At 48.8% G+C, this 14,325-nt stretch overlaps 6 protein-coding genes across 6 annotated transcripts; 1 reads left to right on the top strand and 5 right to left on the bottom strand.

The window, feature by feature from the left end:
* Positions 1–834: 834 nt before the first annotated feature.
* Positions 835–2,020, bottom strand: ABOM_001817 (uncharacterized protein; the record flags this gene model as incomplete). Its single annotated transcript, XM_022528947.1, has 3 exons — positions 835–1,797; positions 1,882–1,910; positions 1,993–2,020. 3 exons carry the CDS (start codon positions 2,018–2,020, stop codon positions 835–837), a joined length of 1,020 nt encoding a protein of 339 aa, XP_022393376.1.
* Positions 2,021–2,843: 823 nt separating this feature from the next.
* Positions 2,844–4,613, top strand: ABOM_001816 (putative choline transport protein; the record flags this gene model as incomplete). The annotated part of the gene is made up of 3 exons (XM_022528946.1): positions 2,844–2,995; positions 3,079–3,710; positions 3,811–4,613. The coding sequence occupies 3 exons, from the start codon at positions 2,844–2,846 to the stop codon at positions 4,611–4,613; spliced, it is 1,587 nt and encodes a 528-aa protein (XP_022393377.1).
* Positions 4,614–5,406: 793 nt separating this feature from the next.
* Positions 5,407–7,289, bottom strand: ABOM_001815 (putative AMP dependent ligase/synthetase; the record flags this gene model as incomplete). The annotated part of the gene is made up of 3 exons (XM_022528945.1): positions 5,407–6,578; positions 6,638–6,905; positions 6,966–7,289. The coding sequence occupies 3 exons, from the start codon at positions 7,287–7,289 to the stop codon at positions 5,407–5,409; spliced, it is 1,764 nt and encodes a 587-aa protein (XP_022393378.1).
* Positions 7,290–8,401: 1,112 nt separating this feature from the next.
* ABOM_001814 (GMC family oxidoreductase) lies at positions 8,402–9,076 on the bottom strand (the record flags this gene model as incomplete). The annotated part of the gene is made up of 1 exon (XM_022528944.1): positions 8,402–9,076. The coding sequence occupies one exon, from the start codon at positions 9,074–9,076 to the stop codon at positions 8,402–8,404; it is 675 nt and encodes a 224-aa protein (XP_022393379.1).
* A 1,024-nt stretch (positions 9,077–10,100) lies between these two features.
* ABOM_001813 (uncharacterized protein) lies at positions 10,101–10,473 on the bottom strand (the record flags this gene model as incomplete). The annotated part of the gene is made up of 2 exons (XM_022528943.1): positions 10,101–10,349; positions 10,411–10,473. The coding sequence occupies 2 exons, from the start codon at positions 10,471–10,473 to the stop codon at positions 10,101–10,103; spliced, it is 312 nt and encodes a 103-aa protein (XP_022393380.1).
* A 1,530-nt stretch (positions 10,474–12,003) lies between these two features.
* Positions 12,004–14,076, bottom strand: ABOM_001812 (ADP-ribosylation factor; the record flags this gene model as incomplete). Its single annotated transcript, XM_022528942.1, has 4 exons — positions 12,004–12,919; positions 12,996–13,707; positions 13,812–14,021; positions 14,070–14,076. 4 exons carry the CDS (start codon positions 14,074–14,076, stop codon positions 12,004–12,006), a joined length of 1,845 nt encoding a protein of 614 aa, XP_022393381.1.
* Between the last annotated feature and the right edge of the window lie 249 nt (positions 14,077–14,325).

Raw genomic sequence — 14,325 nt, 5'->3', positions numbered from 1 at the left:
CCGGCGCGAAGGACTTCGCGTGAACAGAGACTCGAAAGCCCTTGTACCCTAAGTTGCCGAAACCGGAGCACTAGTGGTTTAGCCCCCATCCAGAAAACCAAGCGCCAAAGTCTAAGTAAATGAATGGCATGATAGCATTGCGTTATTAGTGCTGTGTCCATCGAACCGGCCGCGTTTAGCTCTTAATCGGTTCGGGAAACAGGGACTAGAAGCCAAAAGAGCGTGATGTCAAGGAACACTAGAGGCGGTCTAGTTACTAGTAGATGCGTACCAGCGGTAGAAAAATTATTGGAATTTGAGACACTGAACGCAGGGGATTCATTAAAGGAACCGCTTTAGCTCACGGTGTCAGGGCAGGAACCCTAAAACGCGGCCTCGGGGATCGGGCCAACCCGCGCCGCCCAAGTGTTAAACCCTTTCAACCCAAAGTTCTCCATAATCGGCTCCACTTGGTGGGTGAAAAGGAAAGAGATCCGGTGGCCTCTGGCCATCCAGACCATGAATTAATTTTGTTCTGACACTGGTGGCCGGCCCCACCCGATGGATAGACATTTGGAAAGCAAATTTCAAAGGTGAGAGACATTAACTGGTCGGATAAATCGTGCCCCACGGTGAAGTGGCTCGGCCCATGTCCGGTCCAAGACTCATGGTTGATTATTATTGTCGGTTGATTACGATCATCTTTGATACCGAGTCGTTGATCTTGGTTTTAACTTTTTTTTCTTCTTTTTGGTGTGGGGTTTCCTTGCTGCCTAGCTGTCTGGCTGAGAGGTATAGAGTTATCATCCCATATGATCAGGAGAAAGAAAAGTAAAGCACTCGGAGTGCTAGACGTTATTTCATTGCATCATAGCTTTCTTCGATATTGTAGTCCACCTTACGCCAGATCTCCAATTGCCCTTCCGGTTGAGGGTCACGAACGGGCAAATTGATCGCCTCCTGACTGGTTGATGTAGAGATTACATGAGAAGAGGATTCCCCATGGCCCTTGGGTTGCCACCATCGTTTGGAATGCATGTATTTCGGATCGGGCGGAGGCTTTGTGGAGCTGGTCCCCCTGGAAAGGACACCGGAGGGATGTGATGGATGTCCCTGCTTCGTCGCGTATCGACTATGATATTGTGTCAAGACATTGCCGAAGACCTTGCGCAGGAGGGGCCACCAGCACATAAGGTTGGCCACGTAGATGGCGGTGCTGGCTTCGCGAATATACCAGATCTGATAGATCGTCGTGAGCGGCGAGTGGAAATTAAAATATTTGTTCAGGATGGCGGCGATCATCACGAAAATTCCCAGCCCGAGGACACTGATGAGGAGAATCTTCTTGCGAAGCGACATCTGCGTCCCTTTCAGTAGAGGAATCGGGATGATCAACATACACGCATCCGACGAAAGGTTGAATACCGCTTGCGTGATGGAATAATGTTGATATGTTGCGCACTGTGGGTTCTGAGGTGGAACAGCCCAATATTCGGAAAACGGTCGACAATACACGGCGAAGTAGGTAATCTCAATCACAATGAAGCCGAGCAGGACATAACCGGCGAGGAGCTTAACGAAGAGATGCCAGCTCAGCAGCTTCGTTAGCTTCCAATACATGGCAACAAGACATGTTTTAACACCCCACGTCGACAAGAGCATGCATTGTTCCAGGCCTATCACGATTTTGCTGCCATATACTCGATTCGCCACATCCTTGGGGTCTGCCAGTATCTGTGGGAGTTGTTCGGAGGGGAAAAGGTTGGTGTTGTAATGGGAAGAAATATTGATGAGGACCAGGAGTGTCGTGTAAATACCCTAACGAGTCAGCCGAGTCGCCCGAACCCTCTCTGGCTTTGTATACGAGTCGTCGAACTAGTAGAAAACGGATGAAACACGTACGAAGGTGACACTCATAATATAGTCATCCACTACGATGTTGTTAGTATTTTGGGTAAAGAGTACTCAATGGTCCGAATACTGGCGGCATCCAGTGGATTGGAGGCCTCATACGCACCTTGAAGATTTCGGATGCCTCCATTGGATATGCTTCGAGCCGTACTATTTATTCTTCTCAGCTCCTGATATGTTTGAAAAAGGGCAGACACCAATCGCCCTACAGTCTCCCGATCCAGATCACCACAGCTATACTCCAGAAGACCACTGCTTCTACCAAGAGCTGGTGAGGAGTGGGTGAAACATCTCCCATAGTAGATCGGATGCGATCTCTAGGTATGTGTCGAGGAACCAGCAGCGATCGGACACGCACGAAGTCTTGAACGGCAGCGGGTTAGTGGCGCTCCCTGGGTCTATAAGCTAAAAACCCCGTACATGTTCATATTTTCAAGTTGCTAGACCCCGACGCTTCGGTACTCCAATCAACAGGCGAGCTCATGTTCCAGAAATGGGGCCTCTCACTTGGAGATATTAATGCCGTACCGGAATCCCGGCCTGCAGATTGGTCATGTTTTCAGGATTCATATCCTTGCTCGGTCTGCTGAAGGAAAGCAAGCCCGAGACGCTAAATCTCCATGCGACCGAATGAACAGTGACAGCCAGACTGAACCACCGTGCTTAGCGTGGTGGGGGTCAAACGAGCTGCGGCGTGCGCCTAGCGTATCTGCACCAATTCGATAGAGATGCATATCGACCCGCCCTCGCACCTCCCTGCAACTATCGGAAATTTACGCAATGTTTTTCTATTCTTCCCCTGCCTCGCAGTTTGGTTCCTCAAATTCCTGGTCGGCCTCTTTTTCTTTTTCTTTTTCCTTTTTTTTGTGTTTTTGTCCGCTTACCTGCTGTAATTGGAACTTCCCATTGTTGACTCGCCATCCTTGTATTAATTCGATCTCGGTGGCCTAAAAATGGAGCAGGCTCCAGACAGCGCTAGTCGCACCAGTAAGGGAAATATCCAGGTTGATGAAGCTCGCCTTGAGGCGGCCTTGGGCCATAAACAGGAATTAGTTCGTGGGTTCGGATTGTTTAGTTTGACCAGCCTGGGAATTATTATTGCCAAGTATGTGTGTGCACTGGGTTTCCTGCCGTCCTCTGGTTATCCTGACGTCGCCGATACTAATTAAGATGACCAATTGCCAATAGCTCCTGGGCGGCTACTGGAGGGACTATTGTGACTGCACTGTATAATGGCGGCCCTATGGCCGTCTTATATGGACTTATCCTGGTCACTGTCTTTTACGCATTCATCTCCGCATCCCTCTCGGAGCTGGCCTCTGCAATTCCCTCGGCGGGTGGTGTCTATCATTGGTCATCCGTTGTGGCAGGCAGGTATGGTCGTGCTGCAGGCTTTTTCACGGGTTACCTCAATGCTTGTGCCTGGTTGCTATCTGCAGCTTCGATGAGCTCAGTCCTGGGGAATGAGGCAGTTGCCATGTATCTCCTACGACATCCGGGCGTAGAATGGCACAGCTGGCAGCCCTTCATTGTCTTCCTAATTGTACTGTGGATGTGCTGTGCGATTGTATGTTTGGGAAACCGGTACCTTCCGCTCATCAACCGGATCTCGTTGGTGCTGTCCATGGGTGGTTTGTTTATAACCATCGTCGTGCTGGCCGTGATGCCGCGTGGCCGCCGCGCCAGCAATGCCGAAGTCTGGAGAATCTACTACAACGAGACTGGCGGCTGGTCCGACGGCATTTGCTTTCTGTCTGGGCTGTTAAATGCTGCCTTTGCGGTCGGGACTCCAGACTGTATCAGCCACCTTTCCGAAGAGGGTATGTAGATATGTTCTGGTTGCTTCCTCTCCTTTATGGTTCCTTATCACGTTTGCTTCTCTGATCCCAGCTGGTCCATACTAACACGCCCGACCTTCAGTTCCCCAACCAGAGAGAAAAGTCCCACAGGGCATTATGCTGCAGCTTCTGACAGCCTTTCTCACCGCGTTCGTCTATCTCATTGCGCTGTTCTACGGGATCAATGATATTGACGCCGTTTTCAACACCAACGTCAATTATTTTCCTGTCGCCGAGATCTATCTGCAGGCAACTGGTTCTACAGCGGGGGCAGTCGGCCTTATTGCCCTGCTTTTCATAGCCACGTTTCCCACGCTGGTGGGAACCCTTACAACCGGTGGCCGGATGTGGTGGTCCCTTGCGCGCGACAATGCCACCCCCTTTCCCTCATTCTTTGGCCAAGTTCACCCCACGCTGGATTGCCCGGTCAATGCCACAGTAGCCATGGCAGTGATGGTTTCCTGTCTCGGTTGTGTCTACGTCGGTAGCACCACTGCATTCCAAGCGTTGATCTCGTCATTTATTGTTCTGAGCACCCTATCCTATGCTGGTGCTATTGTTCCGCATGTGCTATCCCGGCGCCGAAGTGTTGTCCTCGGGCCCTTTGCGATGCCACACAAGATTGGGTATGTGGTCAATATCCTCGCGGTCCTCTACATCGCCGTCACAGTGGTGTTCTTCTGCTTCCCCTTTACCTTGCCGGTGACTGTGCAGAATATGAACTACACAAGTGTTATTACCGTCGGTCTTATGACCCTTGTTGGCATCTGGTGGCTGTTCCAGGGTATGCGGACCTATAAGGGGCCTACCTATAGTCGGGAGGCGGCTGAACGGTTGGCTATTGGGAAACAAGAGTCTTTGGCTGAGATGAGAGGTATGACTTGAATGTAATGTATCATATAAACGCATAGCAATGAAGCTTTCTATTATTGAAGTCACGAAGGGCAGAACCGAATACAAGCCCTAAGCATCTATAGTTGGTTAGGATTTACAGGTATAGTGAGATATAACGCAGCCACTGATCTATCCAACACCGACATCAGGAATCCTCACATCGTGAAGTTGGTACTATACACAGACGACGGCTTGCAGTCCCTTGAAGGCGGAAGTAGAGTTACCTTTATTTGTTGAGAATCTGGGTTGCTAGTGATTCATTCGACCTGCAGTTTACTTGGGGCCGGAAATGAGATATCAATCTTTTGTAGAGCAACGTTAGATAGCCGGCCGTCGGCCTTCCTCCGTAATGGGTGTCCAGGTCTGCTGGGTGGCTTTAAGGGAACAACTATTTGTAAAAAAAATACATGTCACTTCTCATGGAATTAGGTATCAGAACCTATCGATGGTTGTATGTGGACCATGTCCAGATCCTTGCTGGTCGCAAAGGTGTAACATCTCACTACAGCAAATAGGCTATCAGTGTTGATGATTTCAACTGCCTTAATTGCATTATTGTCCTGACCTGAAGGCTATCTAGGAAAGGAAAGCAGGTGCGCACGGAAAGATGAGGAAAAGGAGAGAGAAAGATCAATGGAAGCCCTGCAGCTCAGGCTAACCAGCTGCCTCAGACCAATCCCCGCGTAATAGCGATGGTCATCTTCGTAAGGATGCTTGGTGTCCGGACCAATACTATGAATATCTGATTTTACCAATGCCTTCGTTTCATCGACCCAGAAAGTTCTCAAAACGCACTGGTTGTGCTGTTCTCGTCCACAATGTTATCGCGGAAAACCGCATCAATCGCGGCCGTGTAAAGAGCCTCGGACTTCTTGCGTGAAATGGTGCCTTTTGGAGTTCTTGCAAACCCCACAGCAGGATCTGTCAGGAGGATACGAGATCGAGAGACCTTGCCGTGGGTGGGTGCAGCGGCATTTGCTTCTTCCACCGCGGCCCATATCTTGTCGATAAATTCATCTTTACTCACACCATTCAAGGGCTGTGCGGGTTCAATTATGAGGACCACCGCTGGGCGGGCGTTTCCAACGACCAGCGTGCCCGCCACATTAGGATCTCCTTGTAGAGCCGTCTCCATGGGAACAGGAAACACCTTTGCGCTAGTGCCGAGCGCGATGAGATCGTCAGTGCGAGAATGGAATTGCCACAGCCCTGTCTTAGTCGGATGAGGAGTGAAGAGATCCTTCGTACGCCATATCTTCACATCCGGGAATGTATGCGAAAGAGTGCGCCGACCACGGAACTTCTCATGCTGACACAGCACCAGCTCATAGAGGCCGGAGCCTTCCTCCACCTCCTGCATATCGCACTCTTCGGCGGGATTGGGCTCCAGGTACTGCCATTCTCCGGGCTGGGGAACAAGCATCTGGATCTGGCCGCTCTCAATAGAGCCGTACATTTGGCAAAGGTCAGTTAATTCGCTGAGCTTCTGCCCGACACTCGGTGCTAGAGGCCCCCCTCCAAACAGCACAAAGTTGAGACCTTCTGCCTTTTTGGACGCATCTGGGTCGCATGTCCACCACTGCTCGATAGTAGATGGAGGAATATAAAGGGCTTGGACTCTCGTGTGCTTCGTAATAGCGCTCACTAAGTGACCGCTGGGTGGCATGGTTGAAGGACCGAAAACAGCAGTAGCCGTCGTGGAGAAGACGGGGATAACCATGAATGCCATTGTGCCCGCCAGCTTCTCTTCATTAGCTATTTGATAGCGAAAGGCAATCAGAACCAAGAGGAGATTTCTTACATGGAACGGGGGGAAGCAGCAATAGAATCGCCCGGGTGGGGAGAAATCAAACTGTTTTGCATTCTGTGGCCGACGCCCTTCTGGGACAGGGACATTTCGGTCGGAATCAGTACAGGAAAATGCAGCATGTGTATAGGAGACAATCTTTGGGAGTCCTGGATTTCCGACCCAAGTCAGAAACCATCTAGAAGGCTTTGCGGGCGGGTGATCATACCTGTGGACCCAGACGTGTGCATAGCAAGACATCTTTCATCCTTGACATCTGCAAACACGACATCATAGGGGTATGGATGGGATTGGCCACCCAGTACTTCCTCCAGGGATGGTACCGGCATATAGGTTATCAAAGCGGCAGAGTCAAGCTGTTGAATGCCTTTGACCACTGGCTCCATTAAATCCGCGTGGAGAAGAAGCATCACTTTCCCCTCACACAGCAAATGCAAGTTCTGATCAGGTGGGTTCCGTGGTGATATCCAAAATGTCTAGGAAGTCACGAAGTCAGCTGAATGCCAGGTATCAAGGGGAATTTCCGGATTCGTCACCGTCCATCCAGCCTTGATTGCTGCAAAGAGGAGAACAGGATATCGGATATCTGGTACTCCGAGATACGCGAGAATTTTCTTTTCTTTAGGCACACTTTTGGAATGGTCATCCAGCCACCAGGCCATGAAATCGACCGCGGTTGCCATCGTCTTCATGTCGACATCTCGAAACCCATCTGCCACATTTTGGGTTCTTGGCATGGAATTGAACACGCGACTGGGATTTTCATGGGCATGATAGTCGACAACGTGGGGCAGCAGTCTCTGGCCTCTGAATTCTTCTGCCCCTCGACGCCATATCTCGTTGTGGTTGGGAACGGACATGATAGGGGAAGCTGGAATATACAACGAAAATTTTGTTCCAAAAAGTATGGACGAAATGAAGGATTGGATTATAGGTAGCGACGAGAGGCTCCCTGTTATATTTGCCAGGTATCAACCATACTATGCCACGAGGGAGATATCGGCCTGAATTCCACATGGTACTACTATAATACAGGGATTATTGTAATATTGATTTGTTCTACCGTCCAATCGAGCAGGGTAAAACGATAACCCCTCCAAGAGACAAAGACATTGGAGACGGTGGCGTACGCCTGTATCAGACAGCTTGCATTAGCCATAAGGCGAAAATATCTTCCACGACCAACAGGATAGTGGAGAAGATGGCGTAAGCTTACACCCTTTATTTGCTAGTTAGCTCATTATCAGTCTCGAGGCTGCCTACCCCAGGGTATAGCCGCCGAGGTTGGAGGGCTTCGGCCGGGACCTGCTTGAATCCCTGCTCCAGACTTATTACGAACCCCACTTTACGAAGTAGATAGATGATAGTTTGTCGGCCATTACGATTCCAGGAACGGAGTGAGATGAAGGTACCTCCATCAGGTGCCTGGAGTTGTTGGCCAAGAGGTCTGCGAGTTACCCGCGGTGCCGTCTATCAATATCTAGGCCTTCTTAGTTTATACAGGCCAATCCTCCCCATTACCTAAAGCTTGTATTAAAATTATGAACAGATTTCAATTCTCAGTAACTATCGGTAGATTTGAAAGATTACAAATAGACATATAGACAGTCACATCCTTCTCCAAGAAACATTAAAACATTCGACGTCAAGTCTCCTAGAAAGATATTAAAAGACCTCCCTTAAGGTCTCTTAGCCCGAATCTACTCCTATCCTAAATTGCGACGAGTCTCTCGGATCGCCGGTCTACTCTGGTTCTGGTGTCAAATGGACATTTAATGGATGCCTTGTGGGAGCGACGGCTGTGTCACTGTGTGCCGTCGAAACCATGCTCAATTTTGATTTATACGTGAAGTATTTCTTGATAACTACATAGAATATGCAAGGTAGGTGCGTTCTAGTATGATGATTCGACTCTTGATGCCTCGGCCCAGGATAGACGTTATATTCTACCTGGTAGGCACGCACTGGTTCTTTAGCCATCAGCCTTGATGATATCTGCGGCTCGTTTAGCCACGGCATACACCGCACTCATGATGTTGCCCACGGTGATCAATGGCAGGATACTAGCGTCACAGATCCGCAAATTTGTCGTGCCATGTACCCTCAGCTTTTCATCAACCACGCCCCCTTTTTCCTGTGGGAGCATAGCCGCGGTGCCGCAAGGATGATACGTGCTCGTCGCGTTATCACGTAAATATTTCTTTGCAGATTCAAGATTGGTGAGGAACGCGTCGGGATGGTTCCGGCGCCCGTCTGGCTTTAGAAACTGTGACAGAGGCTCCGCCTTGTGAAGTTTCTCCATATCTACCGGATTGCGTGCCATGATTTCCAGATCCAAGGGGTGTGAAAAGTAGTGGGGATCAACAGTCTGCTTATCCTCCACGTTAGCAGCCGAGGTATGGACGCTGCCACGAGAAAAGGGTATCCCCTGGATAACTCCAAAGCTGATGAAGTGGCCCGGTAGAAGTTTTCCACCAACAAAAGTCGTACCGGTCTCGTGCAGATTGGCCTGGCAAAGGAACATAAATTGGGAGCAGGTGGGAGAATCGGGCTGTTCGAAGACATCGCGGATAACCTGGTGTCGATCGTCATTGGCTGAGAATGCGGTCCATAAGATCTTTGATGCACTTGTCGTTTCTGGCGCCATTTTTGTCCAAACAGGGCATAAAAGCATTTGACTGGACACCTCCAAGTGTCAATGGGCCAGTATTGTGTTCGAAGTATAGCTTCATAGCTTCCTGCGTTGCCTTTGGCTCTTGGCGCATTAGGGCGTCTCCCGTCACCACCCCATCAACAACCTCATAGCCAATACTCTAAGCAGGTGTAAGTCTCTCTGCAAGCCAAGGCAAAGGGAATAACAACATGCTCATCCAGTGCAATTAGTGGAGAGTTGCTATGAAAGGCCCTTGGAATGGATACCGGAGCGCTGGAGCACCCAGCCTGAATTAGTCAAAGACTCTCGATCATTTCTTCCATTCGCTCAAGGTATGTACGTACAGGCCTTTCTATTGGGGCTTCAGACGCTGATTATCGACAAGTCGCTACACGTGCTTAGGCAAGGAAGTCGCCATGTCCGAGATGGCCACGGTCATTGCAGTTCTGGTTTCAGTATATCGCATCAGCTTCCCGCCTGGTAACGGAATGAGTCAAGAACGAGTGGAGAGGTTGATGAAAGATCAATTCACCGCCACGCCGGGTGATTTGCACCTTGTATTTACGGAGCGAGAGCTGAGTAGCAGGTGATTTGTACTGTAGCTCCCAGTTTTACTTCTCGTCTCCCTGGCCAGGTCCTGTTCCACCCTGACCCCTTATGAGCTGGTACCCCGGGGCGGCTGGACGTCCGCAGGTCCGGGTGGAAAGGCAGCCGTTCCTGGCGCCAGAGGCTGTCATTTTCGGTGTCGATTTCACATATTCTCAGATTCTTGTTGTAATAAACCTATCAGAATACTTTGAGTTTCCTAGAACCCCTTCGTAGATCTGGCAATCGTTTGCCCGCTTTCCGCCCCTCCAATGTTGTCAGTTTCCCCCCATTCTTCCTATATAAGACAAAGCCTTTGTGTACTTATAAGTGAGTGCGATATTATCTTCGTCTTGTTATAAATTATGGCGCTCTCCAACTGTTTCCTTCGACACCATTGACACCGTTTCCTCCGATACCATTGGCCCCTCTCCTAGTTTGGCTGCTGGCATAGAACTGACTGGGCGTCCGGCGGTCCTGCTATATTGGACTGGGTACTCGTGAAGTGCTGATTCTCGTCTTGGCATTGTGGGTCAAAATAAATGGTGCACTCGATACCCGACGCTACTTGGATGGATCCCACCTCAGGAGGCATAGTGTTGGGATCGATAGCGTCACACTCTTCTATAGAACTGATTTGCTGCGACGGCCCTGCAAATCCAGGATCAAGATAAATAATAGCCTGCTTAAAGCAAGTTAGATACCCACTCGTCTCCCTCTTCGAGAGATGATAAATGACGTACAATAGAAGATTGAGCGGCTACAGCACTGGCAAAGGCAGCGGAGAGGAGCCGAGTGAACTGCATAGTGGCACTATGTGCTATTCTGCCTACTTTGCGTGCTTGTTGGTGCTGAACTTAGAGGAAATACGGCTGTGTGTATGTGTTATTTCGCTCTCAAAATGATATGTTTGGAATCCGCTTGAATATAAGCATTATAGTCTCACGTGCGTTTCTGGAGCACAATAGCTAAAAGGCTAGGTGTGATTTAATCAGTATCGATTCGGGTAGTGGCGATATTGATTGTGAGGAATAGCATCTTAGAAGGGGGGCCATGGTCATATTATATATCTTGTAAACTAAATAGGGTATCAGTGTCAAACTATGCATGGCTTGACGGACTTCGAATAATTCGACCCTATCTCTCCTCCTCGTATTCACCATCCCTTGCTCAGGGTTATGTCCGTATCGATGATCCCTTGCGACCGAGACCCACTTTAGACTCTGCCGTGAGCAATCATGGGGAGAGTGTTGGATGATCATTGCCATGCTGAATCTATTCAGGTAGGCATTATTGATTGACGCGTGAAGAGGAGCCTCTGTAAAGTTGGAAGATCGATTCCACGACATTAAGTATCGTGGTTCGATTGGCTTTCGGCAGATCTCGGAAGGCAGCGCTTGGATCAATACATTCAACCTCTTGTTTTCATTCGCTCCTGAGGTGATATGATATATCCTCGTCCTGCATTGAGTTTGGTTGTTATGCGGTCACCAACAAATCACCAAGGAGATGTGCGGAGTGGAGGAAAAAAAAGGCAACCTGCACACATTTTCTGGATAATATATCCATCGCCTCTGATTCCAATAGAGTACTGAATGCCTATCTAGAACAGGCACCGCGAATCCGTACTAAGTTAGGAGGAAATTCCAACAAGAAAAAGGGGGTCTGAGGTGTCACCTGAATGCAGTTATAAAAGGGCTGGTCCCCAGTGTGGTTGTTGAACGCCATCCGCATTTCTTCGTCTAGAGATCAGCATGAGACTTTCTACCCTGATAGTGTGTGCCTTCGGTGCAGTTGTGCTTGCCCGTCCAACTAAGATAATGGACTTGGAATCACGAGATGATTGCGTGGTAAGGTGACTTCAGAACTCCCAAATCTCATCTGACATTTTGTTTAGACCTGCGCTAAATATTGTGATGATCCTTCGAATGCGTCGGCTGTATGAATCCTCTATCCTATGAACGGGAATTCTTTTTCTGCGTAATCAGATGCTGATTAATATTAGCTTGGCGCAAGCTGCTATATCGTCAAATGCGGCATAAAATGTTTGGTCGGTTAAGGAAGTGAACTGGATTTTTCGTTCCAACGGGGGCTTGCTACATTCTCTTGCACAGAGACAGGATGTTAGATTCCACAGGCCAAGTCCAGGGCAATATTGATTTTCTGTTGTCGATTTACAGCATGTATGCTTGGCGTTGTCTCCGAAAGGACGTGTGATAACAAGAACCCTATGTTGTTCTAGTACAGTATTATCTTCCCCATCTTACAATATCGATCATCCTAGTTCAGGGCTTCTTCATGTCTTCCTTTGGCAGCGTACGCGTTCGTCATATTACTCAGTCAGATATTTGCCATGCCTTCTGATCATCAAAACCACCCGTTTCATGGTCTAGACGGTCATCGTCACATGAAAGAAAAGCCTCAATGTCGACTCTCTGCTCTCTCATCCCAGGCGATTCTACACTTTCCGCGTGTGTAGCCAACAATACATGCTCCAGCGCTTCTGAGTCCGAATCTAGTGCCTCTTTTGCTATTCCTCTCATTATCGCCTCGACCTCATTATTATGGGCCGATATGCTGATAACATTTGGCAACGCGCGTCTGTCCGGACCAACATACTGAACTCGAGCCGCGAGACCATCCCATGTTCTTTGGATGTAGTATCTCTTCCATGATGTTGGCGTGAGGCCGAAAAGGGCTACGAAACCGTCAAAGCTCAATTGTGACGGTAGAATTCCTCTACTGTCTGCCTGGGGTATCTCCAATGACTGTAGACATGTGCGGACCATGTGCAACCAGAACCGGGCTTGCGTTTCGGAATATGGTGGTGTTGCTGTGTTTATAGCCCGTAGACGGGTAGTCGTTGATTGAAGTGTGACAAGCGCCTGTTGTATGGCATCTTCGTCGTACGATTCTGCGATCTGTTCGCACTGACGGATGAATACAAAAGCGAATCGTATCAGTCTAGCGGGATCTCCTTGTTTCGTAGAGTAAATAGCAGGCTTGTCAAGAAGGGATGTCACGACGGGCAATGGCTGATGATCAGGAGGGGTCCATGAATCCCATGCCCGCGGGCTAAAAAGATGCTTTGTGCTATAATACAAACTCCAGAGACGGGGTTTCATCACGGATGGTGTATAGAACAAAACTTTGTAGAAGTCGGTCCACAACGGATCTCCACCAAGTTTCTTTGTGATCCTGTAATTTCTGATGGCGATCTGCAACTGTAAAATCCAGAAAATAGTCATCGTACTGTTGATAAACTCTTAGTATATTGTCCGTTTCCAGGGCATAAACAAAAGGAACTTCTGTGCGGGAGAGAGCTTACCGATGTACCCTATTTCCAAATTTCTCTGGCTGGCTGTTTCGCAATCGCCTCAAATGGGCCAGTATGACATCAGCCATAGCAAATGTACTTTGTCTTCGTTTCATATACTCCAAAACTACAATGTAGGTGACCTTCAGGTGGGCATGATGATCCCACACTGGTATATCTCCAGTAACAAATGAGTCCCAAAAGGCCTGGGCATTAACAAGATCCTGTGATGCTCGTTTGTCGATAGGCTCGCTCTGACTCGGACTGGATACTGTGTCCTCTGGTATGTCTGGAGCAATCTCTGTCCCAGGATCCCGCTTGGAGTCAGCCCTCGGTTGAGGCTGGGGTTTCGGTCGAGTCCGCAAAAGAAGATCTGCAGATGAACGAAGTTGGCGGAGGATTTCCAGCACCCCTTCTCCCGTTTTGGCACTGAGCCTGTGATCTAGAATCCTCCAGGAGCGTTGATCCCCGTATTTGACCATCTCCTTCTGATACTTCTTTCGCAGGCCATCGACAATTTCTGAGGCGCTTTCTAGGGGAAGCGTGTCTTGTTTGTTTAGGACAATCCATAGATGTCTACAACCATGCTTCTGCAGAAAGTCGAGAAAGTATTGAAAATCATAGATGGGTTTCGGCTGTTGCGGATCGCAGTTGTGGATAAAGAGAGCAATGTCTGCCTCCCGAAAGTACCTGTGGATCAATTGCTCGCGCGACCTCCTAGACACTATAGCTTGTCATTGATATGCCAGTAAATATGGAGGGTAGAAATAAGAAATGGCATAAGAGTACAATGCAGAACAGGCACACTGTCACTGTGGGCTCACTCACTGGACATGTCCCAGATTGTCCATTTATACTTGTTCGGGTATTCGACGGTCTCGACATTGAAGCCGATTGTCGGAATGGTATTAACCAACTCTCCTAGCTTCATCTGATAAAGAAGAGTAGTCTTGCCACAATCATAGTCACCGAGCAAATTAACTCTAAATTCTAGGGTCCTGAAGGGCCACATAACCCAGTCAACAATAGCTTCAGGGACTGGCCATCAGCATGCGATATAGTACACCTGCACTTCAGGGAACCTACAAGCCATCTTGCCTCCATTCAAATACTGATTTGCACACTGCGGAACATTAGGGGTAATGCGCCTGTATAACAGAAACGTAATCTGGAGCTTGAAGGTGACTGATATAAAGGATGGTTATTGCTGCCTGTCTTGCGTTGAATACGAGAGATCTGCAATGTGTCCCGCTTGTGAGCCAAGGCATAAACCGTAGATCGAGTATACGGCCCACGATGAGACATAGAACGTTTAGGCAGAATAGGTCGATCTGTGTCTACA

The sequence above is a fragment of the Aspergillus bombycis genome, assembly GCF_001792695.1.
Source record: "Aspergillus bombycis strain NRRL26010 chromosome Unknown contig00007, whole genome shotgun sequence".
NCBI lineage: Eukaryota > Fungi > Ascomycota > Eurotiomycetes > Eurotiales > Aspergillaceae > Aspergillus > Aspergillus bombycis.
The sequence above is the reverse complement of the archived record's forward strand: the minus strand, read 5'-3'. Positions and strand labels throughout refer to the sequence as shown.